Source organism: Corvus moneduloides, chromosome 10, assembly GCF_009650955.1.
Source record: "Corvus moneduloides isolate bCorMon1 chromosome 10, bCorMon1.pri, whole genome shotgun sequence".
In the NCBI taxonomy this organism is placed as follows: Eukaryota; Metazoa; Chordata; class Aves; order Passeriformes; family Corvidae; genus Corvus; species Corvus moneduloides.
Window position 1 is genome coordinate 19886154 of NC_045485.1, and position 23118 is coordinate 19909271.

Genomic DNA, 23118 nt, shown 5'->3' on the forward strand with positions numbered 1-23118 from the left:
CAGAGGCACCGTGAGGCCATTCCAGAAGAGCCCTGTGGAGCACACAGCCAACCCTGGAAACCCGGCACAGCCGCGTCTCAGCGGGAAACATCCACACTGGCTGAACCTGGGAGAGGCAACACTTATCTACAGCCATGAACCTGTTTCATCCCTTCCTGTCACACTTCAGAACATCAGGGAACCACCCAGACATCACAGCTGATGACTCAGAGGGGTCTCGCAATGCCTTTCACTTTGGACACATTGCTGCTTGGGATGCAATACTGCTCTCAGTTGGACAGTATTACAGGACTGTGTGGGAAAAGCTGAACAAGTTTGGAAGGCAGGAAATCAAAACACAATGAGCTTATCCTCCAAATTAGGATTAGTCAGAAATCTGCTGTTTCTCTAGAGCTGTTCCATGCAGTGCCTTGACACAAGAACCACTGATGGGAGACCCAACAACTCAGCAATGATTCCCGTACAAGTAATGTATGTGATCCAGCATTCTTAATATTTTAGTGACTGACAAGTTGACAGACAATTTAATGGAACAGACAGACAAAAATGAATTTTAACATACCACACCACACATTTTATATTCTAACTGGTGAATGAAGCTATAGAAAATACTTCTCAAATACATTTTACAAGCAGTAAATTAAGCACAAGAGACTATATTCCTGTGGCCCACTACTCCAAGCATTTGTACAACTTTGATTCATCAAAGTTTTTATCAAAATTTGACACAATGTTTGATTTCATGTTACCATATTTGACAGAATATCGTATTTGACAGAATATAAGGAGCAGAGAATACAACACAAACTGGCTACAGCAACATTATTTAAAACAGTGCCCTTAATTCTACAGCACTTGCACAAACAACATATTCATCAGCGTCACTTCAATCAAAAAAAATAATTTGCAGCTACTTCCTGGTTGAATACTTAGCTGTTTTATAGAGTAAAAGTACTCAAAAGACCATCCTGTTGGGGACTGCACAATATTCTGGAGATTTAGATAAAAACAAAGCAGCTCAAGCTTGTGAACAAAGCCTAAACAATTTTGTGAGCATTTTAAAATCACCCAATAATTTTCTTAACTGTACCTTCAGCATTTCACAGCTTGTAACTCCTTCATGTAACTTGAACAATTAGTGATTTAAAAAATGAATAAAGAATTTCTCATTTTACCAAGAAAGTGTAAGAGATAAAATGGTCCCTTGACTTTTAGGCCAGGTTTTAAATGTCAATACCGAGTGGAAGGAGCTGAAATCATTGGAGAAAGCAAATATGACTGACTTAAAAAAACCTCTCTCTTTTCTATTTGTACTGTTCATAAATTTAAGTGAAACTAGATGATTGTTCAGAGCAATTTCAACCAGAGGCAGAAGCAAAACCCACAGAATTTCAAGCCCTTAGTGTAGCACCAAGATAGTTTTGCATATTCATTAAAATTAATCCTAATGTCTGTGTTCTAAGAACTCTAAAACTATTTGGCTAGATGGAACTTCATCTGAAAACTACATGAGGTAAACAGAAAAGAAACCTGAGAAAAAGCAGTCTTGAAAAAAGTGTTTAATATTCTGTCAAATACGAGTTAGCTTCAATAAATATTTCTGAGTTCTTAAGGAAAGAAAATTTGAGTGGAACAAAGAGCAAATTGTAAAACTGCAAATCCATTGCAGAAAACAAAACACAGAATACCTACCTTATAAGACTACAGGTTACTTAGGCAATTGTTAACTAACAATCTGCCCTAATTAGATAACGTAAGTGAAAAGAAGTAGCATGAGAAATTCCTCATTTGGAAAGCACAGTTTTACAGAGAAGTGAAAAAAAAACCCAGAAAAGTTAGAGCAACTGCTACCAAAATGTTGATTTTTAGACCAATTAAATGCTCACCTTGTAGATTAAAAATTCTATTAAACTGTTTATTTTACACATCATGCCTGCTTTCTACACAGCAAGTTTGAATTAAAACTGTATTTAATTGTAACAGTTCATTTTTCATATGAAATGAAACTTCTTGCATACTCATACCCTAGGTTTGTAGAAACATTCAGTAAGTTTTATAAGCAAGCCAGAAGAGAGAGACTGACTGAAAGCACAGACACCGTGTTCAACACAAGAGTTCCAACAGAGATGAGCTACAGACCAGGCAATACCTAAAGGCAGAATCAGAGCTGACAAAGCTGTCAGTGAAAATTACCCACACGAGATTTGATACCCAATGAACGATCTCACAACCTTGAACTGAAAGAGACAAAGCTGTTCAATTACAAAATGAGTTTCCTTGAAAATGTGTGAAGTTCGGTGTTTTAAGGTTTGCCTTTTGACCAATGGAGGACCATGGTATCATTCAGGGACAGACATTACGATGTACAAAAGACTATTTTTATTTCTACCCCCAAATATTTCCATATTTGTTTGCTAACCCTCTTGGTTTGGAAATGGGGAGACGGCACATGGGAGGATTCAGTGAGAGCTCCTCTCCCAGTTGGGCTGACTGCAAGAGCAGTGCTCCTCCTCAGATATATTCAATTACTCAACGTGCTTTTACCCCACTGACGTTTGTTTCACACGTGGTTTGTGAAGGAAAGATTTATTTAGCACATGCTTTGGAATGGCACACATGTTTTTGACAATATACCTTCTGGAACCCAAAAAACATTTAAAATTCTTAGAACCTGAAGACTCTGTTCTATCAATCACTCTGATTTTAGAAATAGCTTATAAAAGTTATACTACAAAAATATTTCATCTTCATATCAATCGATGGCTGAAAGATTTAAAGGCTCTCCTCCTAACAATGAAGTTATATTTAAGGGGGGGAATGTGAGCCTTTTGTATACCTTCAGGAGTAATGCAAGCTCCAAGGTAAATATTTGGAGGTTGTACATCAAGAACCAAAGGGAAAAGTCTTTTGACTTTACAAACAACTCCTGATCCGTGAAGGCAAAAAAAGTAATCATAAAAAGGAGAACAAAAACAGCAGCAAGACTTGATTTTCTAAAGAGAAGAATGTACAAATCAAGAGAAAATTATGATAGATACAACACAAGAACTTGTAACGCCAAACTAAACACTTTAACAGAAATCTTTTGAAAACCGTTTTTCCCCTCCCCATCCCAAAAGAAACCACTCAAAAAGAAACAAGAAGCTAATCTTTTCAGATGAAAGAAAGTACAATAAAGAGCTGCATTTTCTACTTAGATAAGCAGAACCTGCAGCTGGTTTCTAGACATCTATTGCTGCAGGCTCATCAGGTTCCAGTTTATAGGAGAATCGTCTGCAGCAAAGGCTATTGAGAGAAATGCCACACCTGTTGACCCGGGTTGGGCTACACCTTCCCATTAGTCGTTCCAGCATTCTTCTAACAGATGTGCATGCTGTTTCCCCATCTGAGAAGCAGCACATGGAGTCCAAGCAGTTGATACCTGAACCTGCCTCAGTAAGCTGGAAAGAGGAAATAAAAGGGGAAAAAAAAAAAAAAGGAAAATCAGTACTCACAAATTCTAGCAATGAAGATGTTACCAAAAAATATTCAGGAAAAGCAGGTTTTCTTAAAGCTAGAGTGTTGAATATTTTTCAATTTTATAGGAGAACTACAATAATAATATTACCACTTCCTAAGGTCTACATACACTTGCTCTTCCCAAGGTTTGAGTGCAGCCTTGGTGAGCACATGGAAATGGTCTGGCACCGCATCTGCCTAACTGGAAATGAGCTGGTTAGGAATTCCCTCCAACAAACCCCACAGCAGAGCACATGCACGTTCAGCTGGGATGCCTTGATTCACTTCTGTGGCCCTACAGCAATTTATACCAGCTCAGCCCTGTTTCAAGGGAAATCTATCAAGAGAAAGCTTCAGGCTGCAGGATACAACACAGCAATCTTATCCCAAGTAATCTTTCCTCAAGTGCACAATGCAGCTTCCTACAACAATTGACATTATATCACTACCATAGATACCCTTGGCTTGGTATGGAACAAAAGCACATTCCTGATTGTGTGAACATGGTTTCTCCAAAAGCAAACAAGGCCGATGTCAAAAAGGTTTAGTCACGTTCATGCCAGCATGAAGAATAATTCAACATTAGCATAATAAACTCTTTCAAAAGCTCATGTCTTGTAGGTGAGAAAAAAAGGAATAAAAGAAATAAAATGAAAAGAAAGCAGTAACAGATGTATGGGTGTAAGTGCCACCTACCAGTGTGCTCCTCTACAGCACTGCAGCACTAACGGCAGCATAACTGGAATCTCCTACTCCTGCACAGAGAATATCCTAAACTGACTTCAGTAGTAACCATTCCAAAGAGAAATAAAAATGTGAACTGTGGGGATGCTTTTTAATTTAATTTTAAGCTCTCCATGAGAGCATTCTGTCAAACAAATACTGAACACACAGGCTGAATTTAAGCATCCATTACTCTCTCCTCACACCAGTGAAAGAAGAATTCTGGAAGGAGGCATCTTAGTCCATGATAGGACACAGCTCACTTAAGGCCTTCCCACAATTTCTCACTGTGACACCAAAAGTCACTGACTGTTGTCTGAAGATTCTGTTTTTGAGCCCCAATTTCTTCCATGCCACCCACAGCTGCCAAACACTGCAAGGAAAGCAAGGAACCTCAGAGTTCCCTATGGGAATGGTTTACTATGAGTGGACACACTCTCCTTCCTAATTCCCCCAAACAGGCAGCTGGACACATTTACAGCTTCACGACAGAACAGCCTACACAACAAAGAAGAGGCAGCTAACAGAAACAAGAGGCATTTGGAAATACAAGAGAAAAATCCCAACTGGTAGGACAAGGAGGAACACACAGGCAGAACTGGTGTTTGTTTCCATGCACCTTTTCCTGTGCCTGCCCCTTCCTCAGCTCCATGCCACATTCCCCACAGCCCCTCCAGACCTTCCCATCACACCACTCATCGTGATGTTTACAGGATTGGCACTCAGCAGCTGTTGGAACATACAGCATTCTCTACAAACTGAGCCCCCTGATCCTGTGGATGCCACAGCTCACAGGCTGCAGCTGAGTACAGGCAGAACACACTTTAACTCACACACTCATCTGGGGGGTCTTTGGGACACAAAAGGAACATTAACTGTGACAAAGAACTTCTGTACCTGAGAGGCAGGAGCAGAAGAACTGCAAGTGACAGGTCTGAAAGGGGTTCTGGTTAAAAGACAAACAAAACACACCTCAACAGAGCCTGAGTCCCTGAACACCCTCCTACGATGGGCCACCACGAGTGGTCCCAACTGCAGTGCCACAGAAGATACCAAAATCAGGAATAGCACACTTTGCAGCACTGCAAATATGACCTTCAGAGCCACCTCAGACTGTGCTCTCAGAGTTGTGACACAAGAGATTACAGAGAGCAGAAGAAATTCCCATTTGGAGGTCAGCAGGCAAACCCCCTGCTGCAGATGGAGTGACCTTCATAGCTGTGGTCAGAGCATTACAAAACTGAACATTCCTACACTCAGAATTTCAGAGTATTTAGTTCATCCATTATCCTCAAGCAGACCTTTAAAGTTACTGCAGAAAGTCACTTTACAGTGGCTGTATGCTGGATCAGATCAACCAAACCATTTTTTTCCTTAGAATCTGCTACCCTGAGAGCCAGCAGTCCTGGATATTATCCAAAGACTATCAGAAAGAGGAACCAAGAGTAACCCAAACGAGCTTCCAAGGAGTGAACTCTCAACTCTGGATTTTGGAGGTCTGATGTCTCTTTTTCTGGAGAATCTCCTTTATTCTTCAGAAGTTAGATATAAAAACCTAGAAGCATGCTTGAACCACAACTTATGGAAAAGTTAGTATTACTTTCTTAAAAAATTTCATATGAGACCTTACATAAGCCTGGAAACAACTGTGAGTTTGACAGAACAGTTGTTAAGTGTAAAGTAATATTGTGAGAACATTAAGGACAAAAAAACCCAACTCAATTTTATATGTAGCTATATTGTTTATCATTGCCTGGTCAATGTGGATTTACATCCACTACCTGGAAGGAAGACACATACGCTACAGAGTCCCTTTTTTCCCTTTCTCTCTGTGGAGGACAAATATGGTCATAGTTTTATACCAAAGTAAAACCTGGCATGGCAAGGCAGGAAGGCATAACGTTCCCTGAAGACCTGAAACAAATCCTCAGGAAACACAAGGCAGGAGAGACAATGCTTTAAAAAAACTAATGAGTATAGAGAAATACCAGATATTATTAATACTTGAGTGGCAAATAAAGTATGTTCATAAGGTAAAATCCAGGATCTCAATAAATATAATACTTTATATGAGAATGGCCCATTGGATGCAATAAATCAAAAAGCAACTGAGGTGCAGATTTAAAGAATGATTCAGCTTGATAAAGAAAAAAAAAAAAAAAGTCAAACCAACATTCTATGATCCAATTTTTCTTGTAGATACCAAAAACATGGGCATTTTGGAGATGGCTCAATGACTGTCTCTATGATATATGTAAATAAATAGACACACATTAGGGTACAGTGGGAGTACTACCTAGTGGAGGTAAGAACTGTCGGGCAGGCAAGATGGGTCTAGCAGCTGCCTATTGTCTTCCCCTCTGTGCCTGCTTTCAGCAAAGTCACATGCTGAGCTGACTGAACCCTTATCTTCTTCCATCTGGAAGGACAGAAAAGCAACAGATCTTATAAAGCACCGCGCTTGAATTGCTTTAAAACAGTTACCATTGTTACAAGAACTTTCACAGGTCTGGTCGTGAGAGAACAAGGCATATTTACAAGGTCAAGAGGCACTTTTTATTTTTGGTGGATCAAAAATTTCTCAGCACCCAAGTGTTAAAAGTGTTTGGTCTTTTTGTGCTCCACAGATTACAAGGAAACCCAATTTGGAATCTGTCTACAATTCTTAGATTTTAGAGTTTTGTTTTCCCCCTTCTAACACAAAGGACCATTTCAGTTTGTCTTATTGCAGGTTATTCCACATGCCACAGGACAGACATTTCAACCCAACATTTAATCACACTGAAAAGCTGGGACTTTGAGGAACAGGGCATGTGTTTAATCCTGTACACTAAGTTAAGGGCACTGCAGGGTGTTTTCCTGAGCCCAGGTCCCAGCTGCCAATATTCTGATGCCACATGGACGCTTCAAAAAAGATATATATGGTTACTACTATTCCACAAATAAGTTAAAACTTGCTCCCTACTGTAAAACTCACTTTCTTTAACCCTTAATACACTGTATACCAAAATCCCAAGCAATTAGATTTAGATTTTTAAAGAAAGTATATAGGAATGTTGACATCTAATAACTTCACTGCCATGATGTTTTCATCACTTCTTTTTCTACTCTTTGCATCAAATGAACCTACAAATGCCAAATTATTTCATTATTTCCAAGTCATTAGACAAAAGTATCTTCAGGTAAGTATTATGTGCACTTTTGTGACTGAAGACAAATCCAAAATGGTGCATTCTTTACTCATTTCCTCATCTTCCTGCAACAGATTCTGTGGATTAGCCAACAGATCAGCACCAAGCTATGCTAACACAATGAATGGGCCTGTAAAGGAAGAGACTACCCTGGATCAAAGTGCAGCACATCAGGGTGTTCTAGTACACCTCACTAGTGGGAATTCATGCTTCCATTGGACAGTTTTCTTGGAAATTACACGTTCCTTACAGAAAGCACAGGCTGTAAAAGGAACAGAGACCTCTCTGCTCTTGGCACAGCTGGGCTGGGTCAGACCAGAAGGCTATAGGGGGGGAATCCTACAGAACAGGAGCTAGAGTTAAAAATACAGACAAGTAATGAAGGCCATACAACCAGGGCCTGGAGTTCTGGAGACAGCTGAAGAGCAGATCTGGACTGAGATGAAGGGAAAACCAGGCAGCAACAAACTCATGGGGCTGGAGATGGGGAAAGAACAGGGTTTGGCTGTGACAAGCTAAATGCTCCAGAGCCCTGGATATAACACTGTGCACTGACAGCCCTCTCTGTAAATAAAACCCTTTCTGGTGTCTTACATTTCCCCAGTTCTGTGTACAGTTCATAACACACTGTCCAAAGGTAGAAACTCTATAAACCCAGTTAATCCCATCAAGTAAGCAGTATTAAAACATCTGTCCTGCTCAAAGGTGGCTTAAGATTTCTGACAGTTCTTACAAAGCACAGGACATGTTGACATACATGCAGACAGAACGCCTTCTTTACAGATAAAAACATGGAATGAGATACAATGGGACCCAGCTAGTACCCTAAAACACATATTTCACACATTCCAAGAACAGGAGAGACAGCTATGGAGGAAAGCAGTGCTCAGCCAGATTCCAGCTAAGCACAACACCTGCACCTGGCCTGTGCTGCCTCATTTCCTCTTCATCCCAAGTTCCAAAAGGGACAGTGAAGTTTAGAAGCAAGACTTTAACAGGCACACACAAGACTGCAATTCTGACTTACAGGTATCACCTGGACACTTAGAGGATCCCCCTCAAAGATCTTAACTGTACATCACCAACATACTCAATATAAACTTGAACATTTTTTTGCACGCTGTGAAGCCTACAGAAATAAAACATTATTGCAACATCATACTTCTCTTTTAATTTGCATTCATAAAGGGAATCTCCTTTTGATTCCAAGAGAACAGGAAGCATGTTGGCAGAACAAAGCATAACTCAGTTTAACCTGGAGTTATGCTCCTTTTGAGACTTTTAATACATATTTACAAACAACAAAAACCTGCCAGAGTCTGTTCATCAACCTCCATGCATTCTGGAGTCACAAAGGATTCAGTCCGTGGGTGGGCATGTACAAATGAGGTGTGACAGATTAGCTGCTTTACAGCTACACATTCACCTGGCAGCTGTTTTGTTTCATCCTCCTACAGTTTTCCTTGCCTTCTTTGCCACATTGCTTTGGGAAAACCACAGAAACCAACCCATGCTCTTCCCTCCAAATTAGATTTTATTTAGTATAGTGAAGGGAGTACTTTCTGTCTATCAACTGATTTTCCTTTTCACTGTTTTAGGCAAGGATCCACAGGATAACTTCTGAACTTTGTCCAAAGACAGAATAAACTAGAGAAACCCAAATCCTTGTTTGCTTCTTGCTGCACTTTACAAGCTCAAGTACATATTAGAAAGCACCCAGTGCTCGTACTTCAGGTACTATTAGATACTCAAGTGCGAAAATTCTGACTTACAAGAGAATTGGATTTTCGTGATCATTTGTTACTCAGGGACAAAACAGATTTCACCTTTTTTCCAACCCTTCCCTGATTTTAATATGAAGAAAATTGCCTCACAAAAAACTTGCCTTACAAAAAAATGCAAGGGTTCTCCTGGTTTTAGCATTTTAATGGCTACAGTGCTGCATTCCTAGACAGCTTTATTTTCCTTTGACTATCCAGCTGCATAACCATTCAAATGTGCCTAGTTTCTGAAATTTTAACAGAATCTTCTGTTCTAAAACCTTTGGCGTAGATATGATGTGTGATGTAATTCACTTTAATAATTCATTGAGAAAACAGAGACTTCCATACACTTATCCAAAGTTTTTAAAAAGTAACTTGATAAACCAAGATATCTGATAAACCAAGAATTTTAAAAGCTAACTTGTAAAGGCTTTTGCAGAGGAACCTCTCCAATATGTTGCTAAGTTTAACAGCTTTCAAAAGGTATATTGTACTTCGCCTGTTTTAAAGCTATTAAGGGCTGAATTCAAAATAAAACAAAATAAAACCAGCCCACCACTATCCCCCTGGGGATTTGGAAATCCAAAGTGGTGTGTTCCACAGTGGGGTCACTAACACCACAACACAATGGCCATTTCAAGTTTTGCCTTGTAAAGGTATAGTGCACTCCCAGAGAAAATACAAAACTTTTCTCTTTTGGTTAAACAAACTGCAATTAAGTTCCTAAAATGTAGGTTAGTTGGTTCTCCTAGGCAACTATTTGTACATTTTTAACAACAAAGTCACCTTGAAAAATATTTAAAAGGAATCAGATCATTGCATTAATTCTTGCTGTAGGATGTACAAGTAGATACTGGTGGGATTGAGATTGAGACATTACTGATGCATATGAATGCTTAAGTCTTACAAAAGAGAATCAGCATTTGACAGCATTTCATGTGCTGAACTCGGTACATTTGAAGAGTTGCAGAATCATGTTTTACCTACACAGACACATGTACGCTTTGATCTTGTTTTGAGTAATTTTCTGGGACTTTGTAGCCAAATGCCTTTAGGAATATGTATCTATACACATTGAAAACAAACAACACTCACTTTATAGCTGCACAAAACAGACACAAAAAGCCTCAGCTGCACAAGGGTATGGACACACCCAAGCTTCAAACATTTTCTGCTCTTTCCACACAATTGAAAGCAAATTAAAATGGCCAAATAACTTGCAAGAAATTGCTGCCTGAAGTACATGGATCTTCCTGTCACAGCCTTATGAAGCTGAAATTATCCAGCATGCAAAAAGCACTGTTAATTTTTATCATAAAGAAACTAAAAGCATTATAACCATGCTAGAAATTACGGTTATTTAAAAATGGATGCAAGAACAGCTGATCTTTATTCTGAAAGTTGAGCATCATGCTAGGGATGTTTTTTCCTAAAAAAAGAAAAGAAAAAAAAAAAGTATGTCCAACACATGCTACTTAGGAGAAGCATTTGGCTCAGAAACACAGAGCAAAGCCAAGAAACCACCAAACTGAATGTTTCTGCACTAGAGGTATTGCCCTCTCACCCCACTAATATATATTCATGCCTCTTCCCATCTCTCTCAGCACTGGTTAGTTCACCTTGAGCATGCATAAGAGTTGATGAGGAACTGTCCCTCCTACTCTACCTAATTTTGCTCAGCTGATTCCTTGCCCTGGACAATGGCTGCAGTGCGATGAACTCGTCACTTAAAGCAACTCTGTTGGAGTACATCTACAATTGGACAGAGAAGGGATGGAACATACATGTCAGTAAGTAGCAGCAGTAATTTTCTGAGAGAAAGACACAGGACAACACATTGTTATTTAAGTGGAATACACATCATATACAGAACACAAGTCTGGTACCCTCAAGACAGCTCCTGGGATCATCACAGCCAGTCACTGTTTGGTAGGACCATTCTTAAAGTACCTTTGCTTTCATACTGAGAGAAAAGGCCTACACACTTTTACATCTGTGCTTTACCAGACACTTTTATTCTGTATTGCTTTCTCCCCTCAGTAGTGCTGTGATTTATCTTTACCCAGAGATTTATATTTTGATTCACATTTACCTTACTGTCCAATTCCTCCTGTAGGATTCTGTAACAGACCTATATTGAGAAATTGCCCACAAGCTACTTCAGGGCAACTGACCTAAGTGAAACATAAGACAGCTTTTCTTTAGGCCAGCAAAAAACCCTTGGAACCCAGCAAAACTAACATAAAATGAAGTAACACACATTCACCTTAAGTGCATTAAGGAACGTAAAATTAACCAAGCTCATTCTCTATAAAAAGTCAACTCATGCTTGCCTGCCAAATTTTTAATTTTTAGTTTCCCAAAATGGACGACTGAGATTTAAGTTGCTGTGCCAGAACAATATTTACATGTAAAAGCCTATCAAATTTCTCTCTCATATCAGTTGAATTTCTCTGCTCTCTTATGAGTAACTTAGCTACATGTAACATCTAACAGATCAGAGGCAAACTCACTCTCAATGCTATCACTTCCTACTAACAAAAAGATATAAAATCAAGGTAAGGCAGATTCCTACAGATAGAGTGAATTCAAAGCACTAAGTCGGGTAGGTCACACACAAACAATTTCTGAAAAATTAAAACAATAGGAGCAAGCATTTTCAGCTGAAAAACCTGTGTTTTGCTCACTACTGCTGGGAAGATTTTAGAATTTAAATGATGGCAAACAGAAACAAATAACCTAAATAGCTGCAATTTAAAAACAAGGAACTAGGTCATGTAACAATTTATCTTGCCATGACAAAACCACAGTAACTGTAAATCAAGCTTTTTCTTTCCCCCAATATGAAAATATACTAATGTAGTCCTACAATTAAAAATGAATGATTAAAAATATTCAGTTATACAGAGGGTGCACTTACACTATGAAAAATAATTTAAAAGGACAGTATACAAAGTTCCATATTTACTCCTTCAATGACTTCCACAGAAGTCTCTAGCATCAGTCATCACCCTCAGCATTTAGGACAAAGACATTCTCCAAACCCTTTCTATCTGAAAGTCGGTCTCTTCCTCTGCTTGGAAACAGAAAGACAAATATTTACCAGGATTTTTAAACACAAATGATGAGGTATGATCGTAAAAGAAGCATTCTGTCACTTCTTGACAACAAATGTGCTAAGCTGATCATCTGCTCCTCTTCAGTTACATCTACTTCCTCACTGCAAGAACAGTGAATGAAATCCAGTGGAGCTGACTGTCTCATTAAAAGCAGATTTAACCTCAAGAAAGGAACAAGGAGGTGCCACCTTTTTGCAAATACATTTTTAACTATAATTTCACTATCAGACACACAAAGAGAAACCATTGGCTGCTGAAGAATTTCCGGTCAAATCCCATTTCAGACACCTTGACTTTGCAGCATCAGGAATTAAGAATTTTCAGAAAAAAGACAGTATTTTGGTAAATAGAGACTCAATGGTGACTCTGTCAAATGCAAAGTAGAAAGCAAATAAGAAAAAAATTGACTAAAAGAGATGTACAAAGCAAAATCCCCATGGCCAGGAATCAAGCCATAGCCACAGGAAAGGTATTAGACATTCATCAAGATTCCTTCTTAAAAATAAGAGGCCCTACTGTGTCCTTGACAGCACAGCTGTAATGGAAGCAAATTGAACCCAAAAATTCTTTAGAAAGGACTCCTAAAGCAAGAGAATGCAGCAGGAAGTATATGGATAAAGGCAGGAAAAAAACATATGGATTTTTGGGTTTTAACTCAAGCACTTCAAGAACATGAAAACCTCAAGAACCACCCCAATACACTGCCAGACAGCAACAGCTGATGTACAACAAGGAAGGAAAGGGAATGTTTGATAAATATTGCCACTAGCTTTTGAAGGGGGAAAAAAGATAGGTAGGTATCATTGCCTATAGACACTCTAATCCAAGAAGTGCAGTAATGTGCAATCCAGAGTCTTATCAGGTCTAGCTGAACAGTCTTCTGAAAGTCATTGGTTATTTACCACAGCTTTTAGCTAAAAATTCCAAGACAGGAAAAAGCAGCCAATATTCCAGTTCTGAAAAGGGACTAATGGGGTATTTTGGCTAGCAGTAGGCTTGTCAGCATGATGCTGATCCTAGACAAATGAAGAGAACGTCTCACATGGATTTTTTTCTACCACACAAAATAGAAGGGTGATATAATTTAAGCAAATCAACGTGCACTTACATTAAAGTAATGACAAGGTTCAATGCTGAAGATAACAGCACTGATGCAGTGCAGTCAGGAGTTCTGTATGGCACAGAGCTCAGTGCCATTTCCATTAAGCAATTAGGACATTACAAAATTAATATGGCACACAGATGGACAGAAACTGCTAACAGGTTTCAGGCTGCAACTGTGCATGGGATATCTCTGACAGCTGGGTCCTTCATTCACTTTCACTGTTTCTAGCCCTATGCTAATTGACTTCTCATCAATGACCTGAAGGAAATTAATCACCACCTGCAGATGTAGAAGAAGCAGAAGACAACAGGTGATTGATGTATGTTATTCTGTAATCTGAACGGGGACTCATTATTTCCATACTTGGCACTGATGTCTGCTGTGCTGGAAATACTGTGTCCACTGGTGAAATCCAAAATTCAAGATGAGGTTGAAGAATGGTGAAAATTACAGGAGGAACACAAGAATGATGAAAAGATTCTAAAAGAACCTTTCTGACAGAAGATGCAAGTCCAATCTACCTACCAGTGCTAAAATTAACTTGGTCACAAACCTAACTGTGAATAAAACAAAAACTGTAATAGAAACCTTCTCAGGTTAGCAGAAAAAGTACAAAAAGATAAAATGTTGAAAACTGAAACCAGAGAGGCAGTCACTACTAGAACAATAGGTCAGGGTGACTTCTCCATAACTGTCTCTAAAAAGAAAACCCTCAAACAGAGATGAGATATTTACCTAAAAGACAGCCTAATCTCAACAGAATGATTTAAAGGATTGTTTTGTAGCCTGTGTCAGGCAGAAGAGAGATTCCATTACCACAGCATAACTTTAGACCTTGTCTATGAATCTGGGAAACCGCCACATGGGTAATTAGCTTTAATTACAGAATCAACAATCAAATGCATAGCATATGAAATGACTGAGATTTAAGAAATACTAATTAAAACAAGTTTTACTAAAGTAATTTTTAAAATTATTGTTTCCATCACATTTTAAGAACTATTCAGTGCCAATTACAGTGGCAGCTTCTAATACTTCTAATGCCTAGGAAAAAAGTAAGTTACCCTCTACAAAGCAGTATAAAAATGCACAGTATGATCCTTTCATACAGCAGCAAGCTGAGATGCAAAAGACTGAGTGACCCCTTCATAAATAATTCTATTCTTTTTGTTATCAATTACTTAAACATAAACATTACTGCCTTGTAAAATGGTGTCCTCACTTTTGTGATTTTAAATTAACAAGTGTATTTCAAAATGAGAACACTTCTCTGCATTAAACATGACAGCAATGTAAGAGGGTAACTATTGGTCAAGTTGGATACAAAAGCGTAACATTACCTGAGCTTTTTCAGTACTTGTTGGTTGCAGATGTCTGTACAGCACTTTCTTCACAACATCAATAAACAAACAAGCAACTACTATGAGGATTATGGCAAACCAAGCAGAACCACTTGACAACAGTTGAACAAATACAAAGTACATATCCTGGGTATGTAAAAATGGCCTGAAAAGTTAAAAGAAGTGGCAATTACTAAAAAACTTCTAGAAACAAGTACAGCACAGGCTGTCTCAAGAGTATCTTACTTTACATCAAGCAGTGAGACTCAGGATACAGAGTCACAACTGCACCATGTCCATGTAGAATTCAGCAACCTGTTGGACCTGACCTGCAAATAAACTCCAGGGAAAGAGAGTACTGAACTTCGGAGGAAAAGGTTCTGATATAGTTTTAAATTGAGTTGCAGAGAATCAATCACCATCCTATCCCTCCAGACTCCAAACTACAAGCAAAAATGCTTCACTTTACTGATTCAAACCCCAGCATCTTTATTTCTGTTGCAATTATTTAACTACTACATAGCACCTTTGGGCACCTATTTACTTCTTAAAAATGCCTTTACAGTCACAGGCTGTCAGAGTCAGGTACTGTGGGTCCTTGAGCACAGGACAGCAAAGCAGCACTGCTTGAATTTTTCAATCAGCAAAAGCAAGTGGCCAGTCTAGGTTTAAAACATCTTTTTCCACAAACCTGTCATAAAATTCAGAGCAAGATGGTAGAAAATAGTATTTCAGTGGTTTTTTTAGCTTAATCAAAATTACATGTAATAAAAAGGGGGAAACAAAAGAATCACTTACCAGATAATTCCCCCATAAAACAAGGAGAATATGAAATAAAATACAATGGATCCCCAAGTAACAAAATGGTTTATCCATGTCCAGAAGTGAGTTTCTAGTGCCATCTAAAACAAAGATAACTTCCATGAGCTTCTGTTTTCCACTCACTTCACAGAAAATGATAAATACCAGTCAGAACACACTTATGAACTTTCAGCCCAAACAATAAATATTGTTGCAACACACAAAAAACTAAAGAAAAATTTCAACCACTGTTGCAACTAAACGTAAAAGTCACTTATCTGGAATCCTCAAGAATCAATAACTTTTGAATAAATTTTAAATTATTCCTTTATTGCATATTTGCCTATTCATCCAAACACAGAGAGCAGTCGGAGTAATATCATACCTTCATCGTAACAGTTATAACCATAACGGTGAAGACCAAAGTACCAAATGTCCAGTTCCCAAACATCTAAGAAAATGGCAAGGCAAAAATCATGGAAGAAAAAAATATTATTAAGAGCATTCACAGTAGGAATCTTTTCAAGTCAGCTACACTAAAGAAATAAGACATAAGCTTGTGACAAGTAATCATCATGAAAAAAGCAAGGAGGATACAACACAAACTACTAGAAAAACTACAGCTTGTGATAAGAGCAAAATTAACAACCCACAAGTCATCTTTCTTCTTGGTTCAAAACAAATCACCACAAAAGCTACATGAAATATGGAAAAAAAAGGCCAAAACAGTAATATGAAATGATAGGAAATGAAGATACCAATTTGATCAATTAATTATAAGCGTCCATAGAAAGGAAACATTGTGTGGAAGGTATTCACTTTAAGTGCAAAACACTTTTGAGTTTAAACACTTCCAGATAATTTTAAACATGCAGCATCAAATGAAGGTTCACTTTTAACCCCAAGCACAATTCTACAATTCAAAAATAATGGTGCCATTGTATTTTAGAAAATTCTAAGGAAAAGACACTTTGTTTCAAGGCTAATAAACACAAAATTAAGCTTCAATTCTGAAACACTAAAATCTGTCACTTTCGTATTCTCTTGTGCACATAAATTAAACTATCAAAACTCTGAACAAGGTCTACAACAATAAAATCTCAGCTCTGACAACCAAGCAGGGATGCTGAGGTTGTATCTATCTATGCACATGCTACTCAGAACTGCCATTCTACACCAGGTCCAGCCTAGAACCAGCTGGGGGACCACAGGGAAGATGTTGCTATTTCACAGCTGGTTTTGCCACTGACAAACTGAACAATGACTGAATCCTCAACTCTGTGTTTACTGGTAGCAGACTAAGCAAGCAAGGAGGAAGGGACCACATGCAGAGAGGCAGTCAGGGTCATCCTAGAGCTGATGTGTCAGTAGAGCACAGGGGCTCGGAACTGGGATTCACACAGTTGTAGTTCTTGTTACAGAGCTCTGACAAAAACATCCCAACAGCCTGAGGACAGATCTCACAACTGCTTCTCTCATCTATATACAAGGTACAAAACTGAGGCAGCCATGAGTCTGGATTTACTGATAATTTTAAAGATCTTTGTTATAACATGCCTTCTTGAAGCCTTGGATTTACTTGTCCCACCAACAGTAATGGTTGACAAGTAATGTGCTTGTTGTGAACTGCTGCAATATTCATCTTAAAAGTAAAATTAAACTTCTTCTCCTGAGTGACCTGTGAAAGAAAGTGTCTTTGCTAACGCTGCTCTCAATGGTCACAGAGTTAGAACACAAAACATGAACAGGTTCTTGCCACCATTTTATTTTTGAACATTTACACTGTGGATGCTGCATCCTTTAATCCTAAGAAGTAACAGATACAATATTTTGTATCTCCTCCTCTTCTAAACTCTTACCATTTGCCTGTTAGGTTTCAATATCTGACGACATGCACAGCATGAAAAAGGGGGGAGAAAAAAGAACTAAAAGATCAAGTAGTTGCACAATGTGTTGAGGTAAGCCTAACAAAGCACCAGCATTAACAAATTATTTACAATCCCTCCTGTTCTGCTGTGCTCTGAACTGAGAACTTGGAATGGAAACGTGAGGCCTTGCACTAACACTACCCTGTATCACAGATCTTTACAGGTGATCACTTCTTGAGGACTTATTAAGAAAGCACTTCAGCAGTGCACAAAATCCTCTTGCCCTTAATTTTGGCTTTTCCAGGCACACATTAAGTTTGCAAGAAACTTTATGCAATGCAGATACTTCACTGCAACACAGTTCTACCAGTTCTAATCACCACCATTTAGCAAATACAGAGAGGCAGAGTAACTAAAAAAATCAGGAAAGTCTTAGAATTTATTTGAAGTCATATCACATGAGAAGCTAAAGGGAGCTGCCAATTCCCCAAACCAAACAGTTGTTACTAAATACAATGAAAGAAGTCTCTTCCTGCCCTGTGGACATTTACTAAGCAATTTTGAAGTGAGGTGCTTTGACAACTGAAGATGAATGTACCACAGGCACTGATTCATAGTCTAAAATTACCTCATTACAAGAGTCCTGAAGGACCTTTACAACTGACAAGAATTTCAAATCCCACAGCTTGTAACAAATGACAAGAGAGGACACACTCATACCTCAGCTGGAAAGAGATGTTTTAGTCTAAAGCACAAGTATTTTAACATTCTCATCAAATATCTGATGATGGAAGGAGTGCTCCAGGTGGCTGCACCATTCCCCCTTCACTGTTCCTCCCTCCACAGGAAGGCTGCCAACCACCAGCTCAGCCTGCAGCCCCTCAGGACCATTCTGTTCACTTTCCATACATCACTGTATTTCTGACTAAACTTCCTGAGCTCACGCCCACTCCCTGGCACCAGGTGACCCCTGGGAATTCAGCAGGATGCTGGTTTTGTCCCTTGTGCCATAACTTGCAACTCTGCCAAGTGCTATGAGAATTGGCAAGTTCTTCATGCCAGTATTAAGAATGGCATAATGAGAAGCAAATGTATTTTCCCATTACTACCCATGTTTAACAAAGGAAAATCAGTATCTAATTGTTCTAAATTGAGTTAACTAACTCAGAACCAGGGGAAATAACGAAACAGACTTGTAATGGTTTCATTCAAGCTTTAGAGTTTTTTTGTAAACGATTCTTCCTGTGAATTTTAACATCTTTAAAACAGAAAGTGTCAAATTAGTATTTAATGATTTCATTAAGTTATAGTCTTAAAAATATTTATTGAATAAAAAGCATAATTTAAAAGCAGCTTGCACCACTAAATTAAAAAAACATTCTGAGTAATCCAAATAATATATTTTCAGGAGAAGCTTTAACACTTTTGTCAAGTTTCAGCCTAACTTTATAACAGTTACTGAAGAGAAACCATTGCTTGACACTGCAATTAAGTCCAATTCAAAATGAGATTTGAATGAATGAATATAAATTCTCATTTGCTGAAATTATGAAATACGATTTTGACAAAAACAGTTTACAAAATACAACGAAGTTTAAGACAGCCATGATACACCTATTACCTTGAAAGATATGTTTTTCAGGGACATATGCTTTCTGACAACACCTTACAATTTCTATACTAAGAAATGTTACTCTTGAGAGCATACACAAATACTGAAAAAGAATCTTTGATAATTATGTAGTTCATAAAACCAAAATTTTTCCGACACAGGAGGATTTTTCTAAAGAAAATGAAGAAATATCACCAAAAATACAATGGTAGAATAACACTTATGATATTGTACCTGGCCGTTTCCCAGCAGAGAAGTGTCTTCTCCCATTAGAAGATATGAGCCATAAAAGAAAACAAATGCATGGAAGAAGCCCAAGATGGTCCAGTAAAGAAATGGTTTAAACCCCAAATGGGCATTTTTACTGATGTCTCTGCAGAAACAAAACAGATTTTGGATTTCACACTGCCTATAACCATCAGCGATCCACACTGCATGACTGCTACTTCTCTGAATAAATGTAACTTTCAACTGCACTGAGACACATTTAACAAATGCTGACATATGAAAAAAATACATAAATCACGGGCAAGAAAAGAACTCTGAGCTCTCATGATTTGGCTCTGCTTGAAGCAGAGGTCACTAATGGCAAGGGTCTCTAATGGGTCAAATTCAGAATAGCACAAACTAGAATTCTTGTTCCTGAAGGTGGAACTGTAAGAGGAAGAAAAATCCACATCTCCTGATACTTACCCCTTGCTCTGCTTTAAAAGACCTTTACAAAAAGAGAAACATCAGAGAGACATCTCTTTTTTACAAAAATATCTACTTTTTTCTCCAAAAAGCAGTATGCAGTGCAACATGCTACCACTGGGAGGACATCTAATTCTACAGGAAATCACTTCTACTCTTAGTAAAGGACTTTTTTGTGGTGATTCCCCAAAACCATGGTGTCCTAGTTTTTCATTTTCCTGTCTGAGTGATTTTCACCTCCTACATGTAATGGAGGGGAAGGCTGCCAATCATGTAAGCTGACCAAGTGCTCAATGCTCTTCCACTCTTAACATGGCTAACATAAAAAAGACACTTCTCTAAAAATACTCCTTTAAATTAACTTTCAGGATGAGAACTATGTAGCTTCAATTCTTCCTCATCAAGATAGCTACTAAAACCACCTAAATTACAGATAAATATTGTATAAATGGCTAATAGCAAATCCAGAGTTGTGCAGATGCCACTGTTGCTTTTCAGGATGTGCCCCTGTGGGAATGGATGCAGGACATACGTACCTGTAGAGCACAGGTTTACTCTGCAATACATGCGGGTGCACATGCTGCTCAAAAAGACTGTAGATGAGGACAGGCAGGGAAGTGAAACAAATATTGTACAAAGTCAGGTATACACTGTCATAGAGCGTCTGCAAAGGAAAGCAAAACATATTCTATTTCTCAGAAAGACAGAAAGTGTTTGTATTTATTAAGATTTATCAGCACACTAATAGCAGCAAGATTGATTACTTACATGAATTTGCTAGTTAGGAAAACAGCTGTACTCATATAACAATCTAATAACATCAGCTATCAAATACAGAAAATGAAGCTGGGCATTTGCTAAGTGTAACATCTCTACTGATCCTCGTGTCACTCTTTCCTATTTTCTTAATTAGGGACCCCAAGTGTTTCACAGACATTTACCAAGATGTAAGGCATGCAGTACTTACTTGTTGTGAAAACAAACAGAAGAACTGATATAAAAATTGTGGTGTAATAAAGCACACATTCTGAAATAAAGACAAGTGAAGGAAATAGTTAATCCTCAGTACATGCCTCACAGCCCTAAAAGAAATTGCTAACTCTTACAAGCTGATAACAATACACAGGAGGAGCGTAAAGCATTTCAGCATTTTGCTTGGCAAAGTAAAGCAATATGCTTTGCTTGAGAGCATATTTTGTTTGTTTGTCCTTTGGACAACGAACCTGAAAAGTATGAACTTAATTATATGTGCTTGATGAGCACATCTCACTATGGAGTCTAAATAGTACTAAAGTAGAAGAAATCCATTCATTTTCCCCTCAGTTCCTTTTTAAGAATTAAAATAGAGTCCACATTTCTTTCAAGAAAACTGTGCCCTGCTCATTGTGAGTTTGTTGCATGGGAGCAAACAAAGCAGAATCCAAAATATAACACCATGCTATTGCCTTTAAATGAAAGGAAATAAAAAGGGACTTGGGAGCTAAAGCTGAAATCCCAGATAAAATTCCATGAAGATGGTGAGTTTTGACTTGTTATGAAAACTGATGACCAAATAAAAAAAACCAAAACCATCCCAACCAACCAACCAACCAAAAGCCCTGCCTTGAGAAAACAAACACATCTGCCTCTCGGCCTAGACAAACTCACTGTGGTACCTAAAGCCTATTTCTAGGTGGAAAGACTGAAAAATTTCATAGTTAAACTACTGCATTTGGTTGTAAAATGTAAAATAAAAAAGCCCAGAAAACATGTTTGAACAAAGATATTTAACCTGATCCTGACAAAAATCTCAGATCTGAAAAAAATTTCTTACTGGGGAAAAAAACTCACCTTATAAAAAAAGTACTGTACAAGGGTTGCTATTCTAATATAGTAAAAGTGCCCATGAACAAAAAGCAACTTGGAGAGGAATTTAAACCGTGCTATTGCATAGTCACTATTTCTTACAGCTTGCCTTCCTTCCTTGCCCATGATTCCTGTTTGGGGGAAAAAAACACAAAACAGGTTAAGTATAACAAAAACTCAAATTTAAAAAACCCAACAACATACATCTAAAGCTACAGTTCTGTTTTCTCGCACTTCAACATTGTAAGGACTTCAGCTGCTTTCTGTTGCAAAAGAAGACATTAATTCTCACACTTACATCTAAACGAAAAAGCTCATTTGATGCTGCTTCAAATATTAAAAAGCCTCTATTGCTTCTGACAAAATCAAGTTACCTATGCCAACATGTGCCTCCTGGATCATGCTCACATCATTAGCACCATCTCCAATTGCTAACGTTATGGGCTTCTCTGGAGAGGTTTTTAACAGTCGAACTACCTGGAAAAAGAAAATGAAACACTCTCAGATTAGACAGTTTACCTACAAACCAATTCCCAAGTATCTCAGTTAGCTGCATATCTGTAGATATAATTAATATGTTTTATGAACATGCATGTTTGGGTAAAAAAAAATCTTTGGCATATCACATGCATATGTTAATTCCTTCTTTAGAAAAGCTGCCTTTTTTGGAGCACAAGCCTGATTTAAATATTTTATCTGCCTTGAGCCTATTTTCCTGTTCTTATTTCATCGCTCTTTTACAACTCTTAGTTTGGAGCTTTATCATACAAAACAAAGTCAAGTCAAGTCACATTTGGAACTGAAAATTTACTTACTGAGTAATACAATTTTAGTGCCCTTTAATAACCCAGATTCTTCATATTTATAATTAATGGAACTAATCCAGGTGAAAGAAGAATTTGAAAAAGCAAATGCATTAGCTAAAAGATCAATACACTGTTATTAAGGAAAATAGCTTCTTTCTAATGCAACTTCATTATCACCAAGGGGTATTCTCAACTGACAAAGAAACAAGAAAATATGACAGAATGAGGGAAAAAATTGTTGACATGCAAGGCCCTAAAATACTCAGAAGAGGAGCAGTGGTATCAGATCTTCAATGTAAGTGTCAATAATATTCTAAACACAGAGGAGTTAGATGAGGTTTTTGGTTAAGGTGAATTAGTGATTCATTAACCTCCCACAGAGCTCTAGCTTAAGACAGAAGCTTCACTAATTCACTTGTAAAAGGGCTGCAGGCAAAGGTATGAATGCAGATCAAGAGGTTTTCCCAAACCAAGAAAATAAATATGTATGAAAAACATTTCCCCCCTCAAGTTCCAGAAACCCCAAAGTGGAAATACCAATGAAGCAACTGCATGAGGTTAAGCAGACACAAAAAACTGTATTGGAGTAATTGAGTCGTAGCTGACAGTGTCAGGGCCATTGATTCACAGGAGTGGGAATTCACTTCACACGAGGAACACAACAGTGATGAAACACAGCCCCCAGCCCAGAGAAATCCACCTGATTGTGGGAATACATTCCCTAATTGCAGGTATTAATATTCATGTTTAAAGG

At 38.1% G+C, this 23118-nt stretch overlaps 1 protein-coding gene across 12 annotated transcripts in view; it reads right to left on the bottom strand.

The window, feature by feature from the left end:
• Positions 1-23118, bottom strand: part of ATP11B (ATPase phospholipid transporting 11B (putative)) — a 65506-nt gene that overhangs the window by 5496 nt on the left and 36892 nt on the right. For 3 of the 12 annotated variants that reach the window (XM_032120197.1, XM_032120196.1, XM_032120190.1), the window contains exons 21-30: positions 21933-22035; positions 21544-21689; positions 20681-20740; positions 20250-20377; positions 19255-19393; positions 17400-17423; positions 15926-15991; positions 15538-15641; positions 14740-14905; positions 3307-3440 (exon numbers count right to left, since the gene is read on the bottom strand). In XM_032120197.1, the coding sequence (XP_031976088.1) occupies positions 3307-3440; positions 14740-14905; positions 15538-15641; positions 15926-15991; positions 17400-17423; positions 19255-19393; positions 20250-20377; positions 20681-20740; positions 21544-21689; positions 21933-22035 (1070 nt within the window). Of the gene's footprint in view, positions 1-470; positions 3441-6517; positions 6641-9672; positions 10605-10841; positions 10928-14739; positions 14906-15537; positions 15642-15925; positions 15992-17399; positions 17424-19254; positions 19394-20249; positions 20378-20680; positions 20741-21543; positions 21690-21932; positions 22036-23118 lie in introns of those variants that run through there. The other 9 variants (XM_032120194.1, XM_032120193.1, XM_032120195.1 and 6 more) reach the window with 8 other exon arrangements.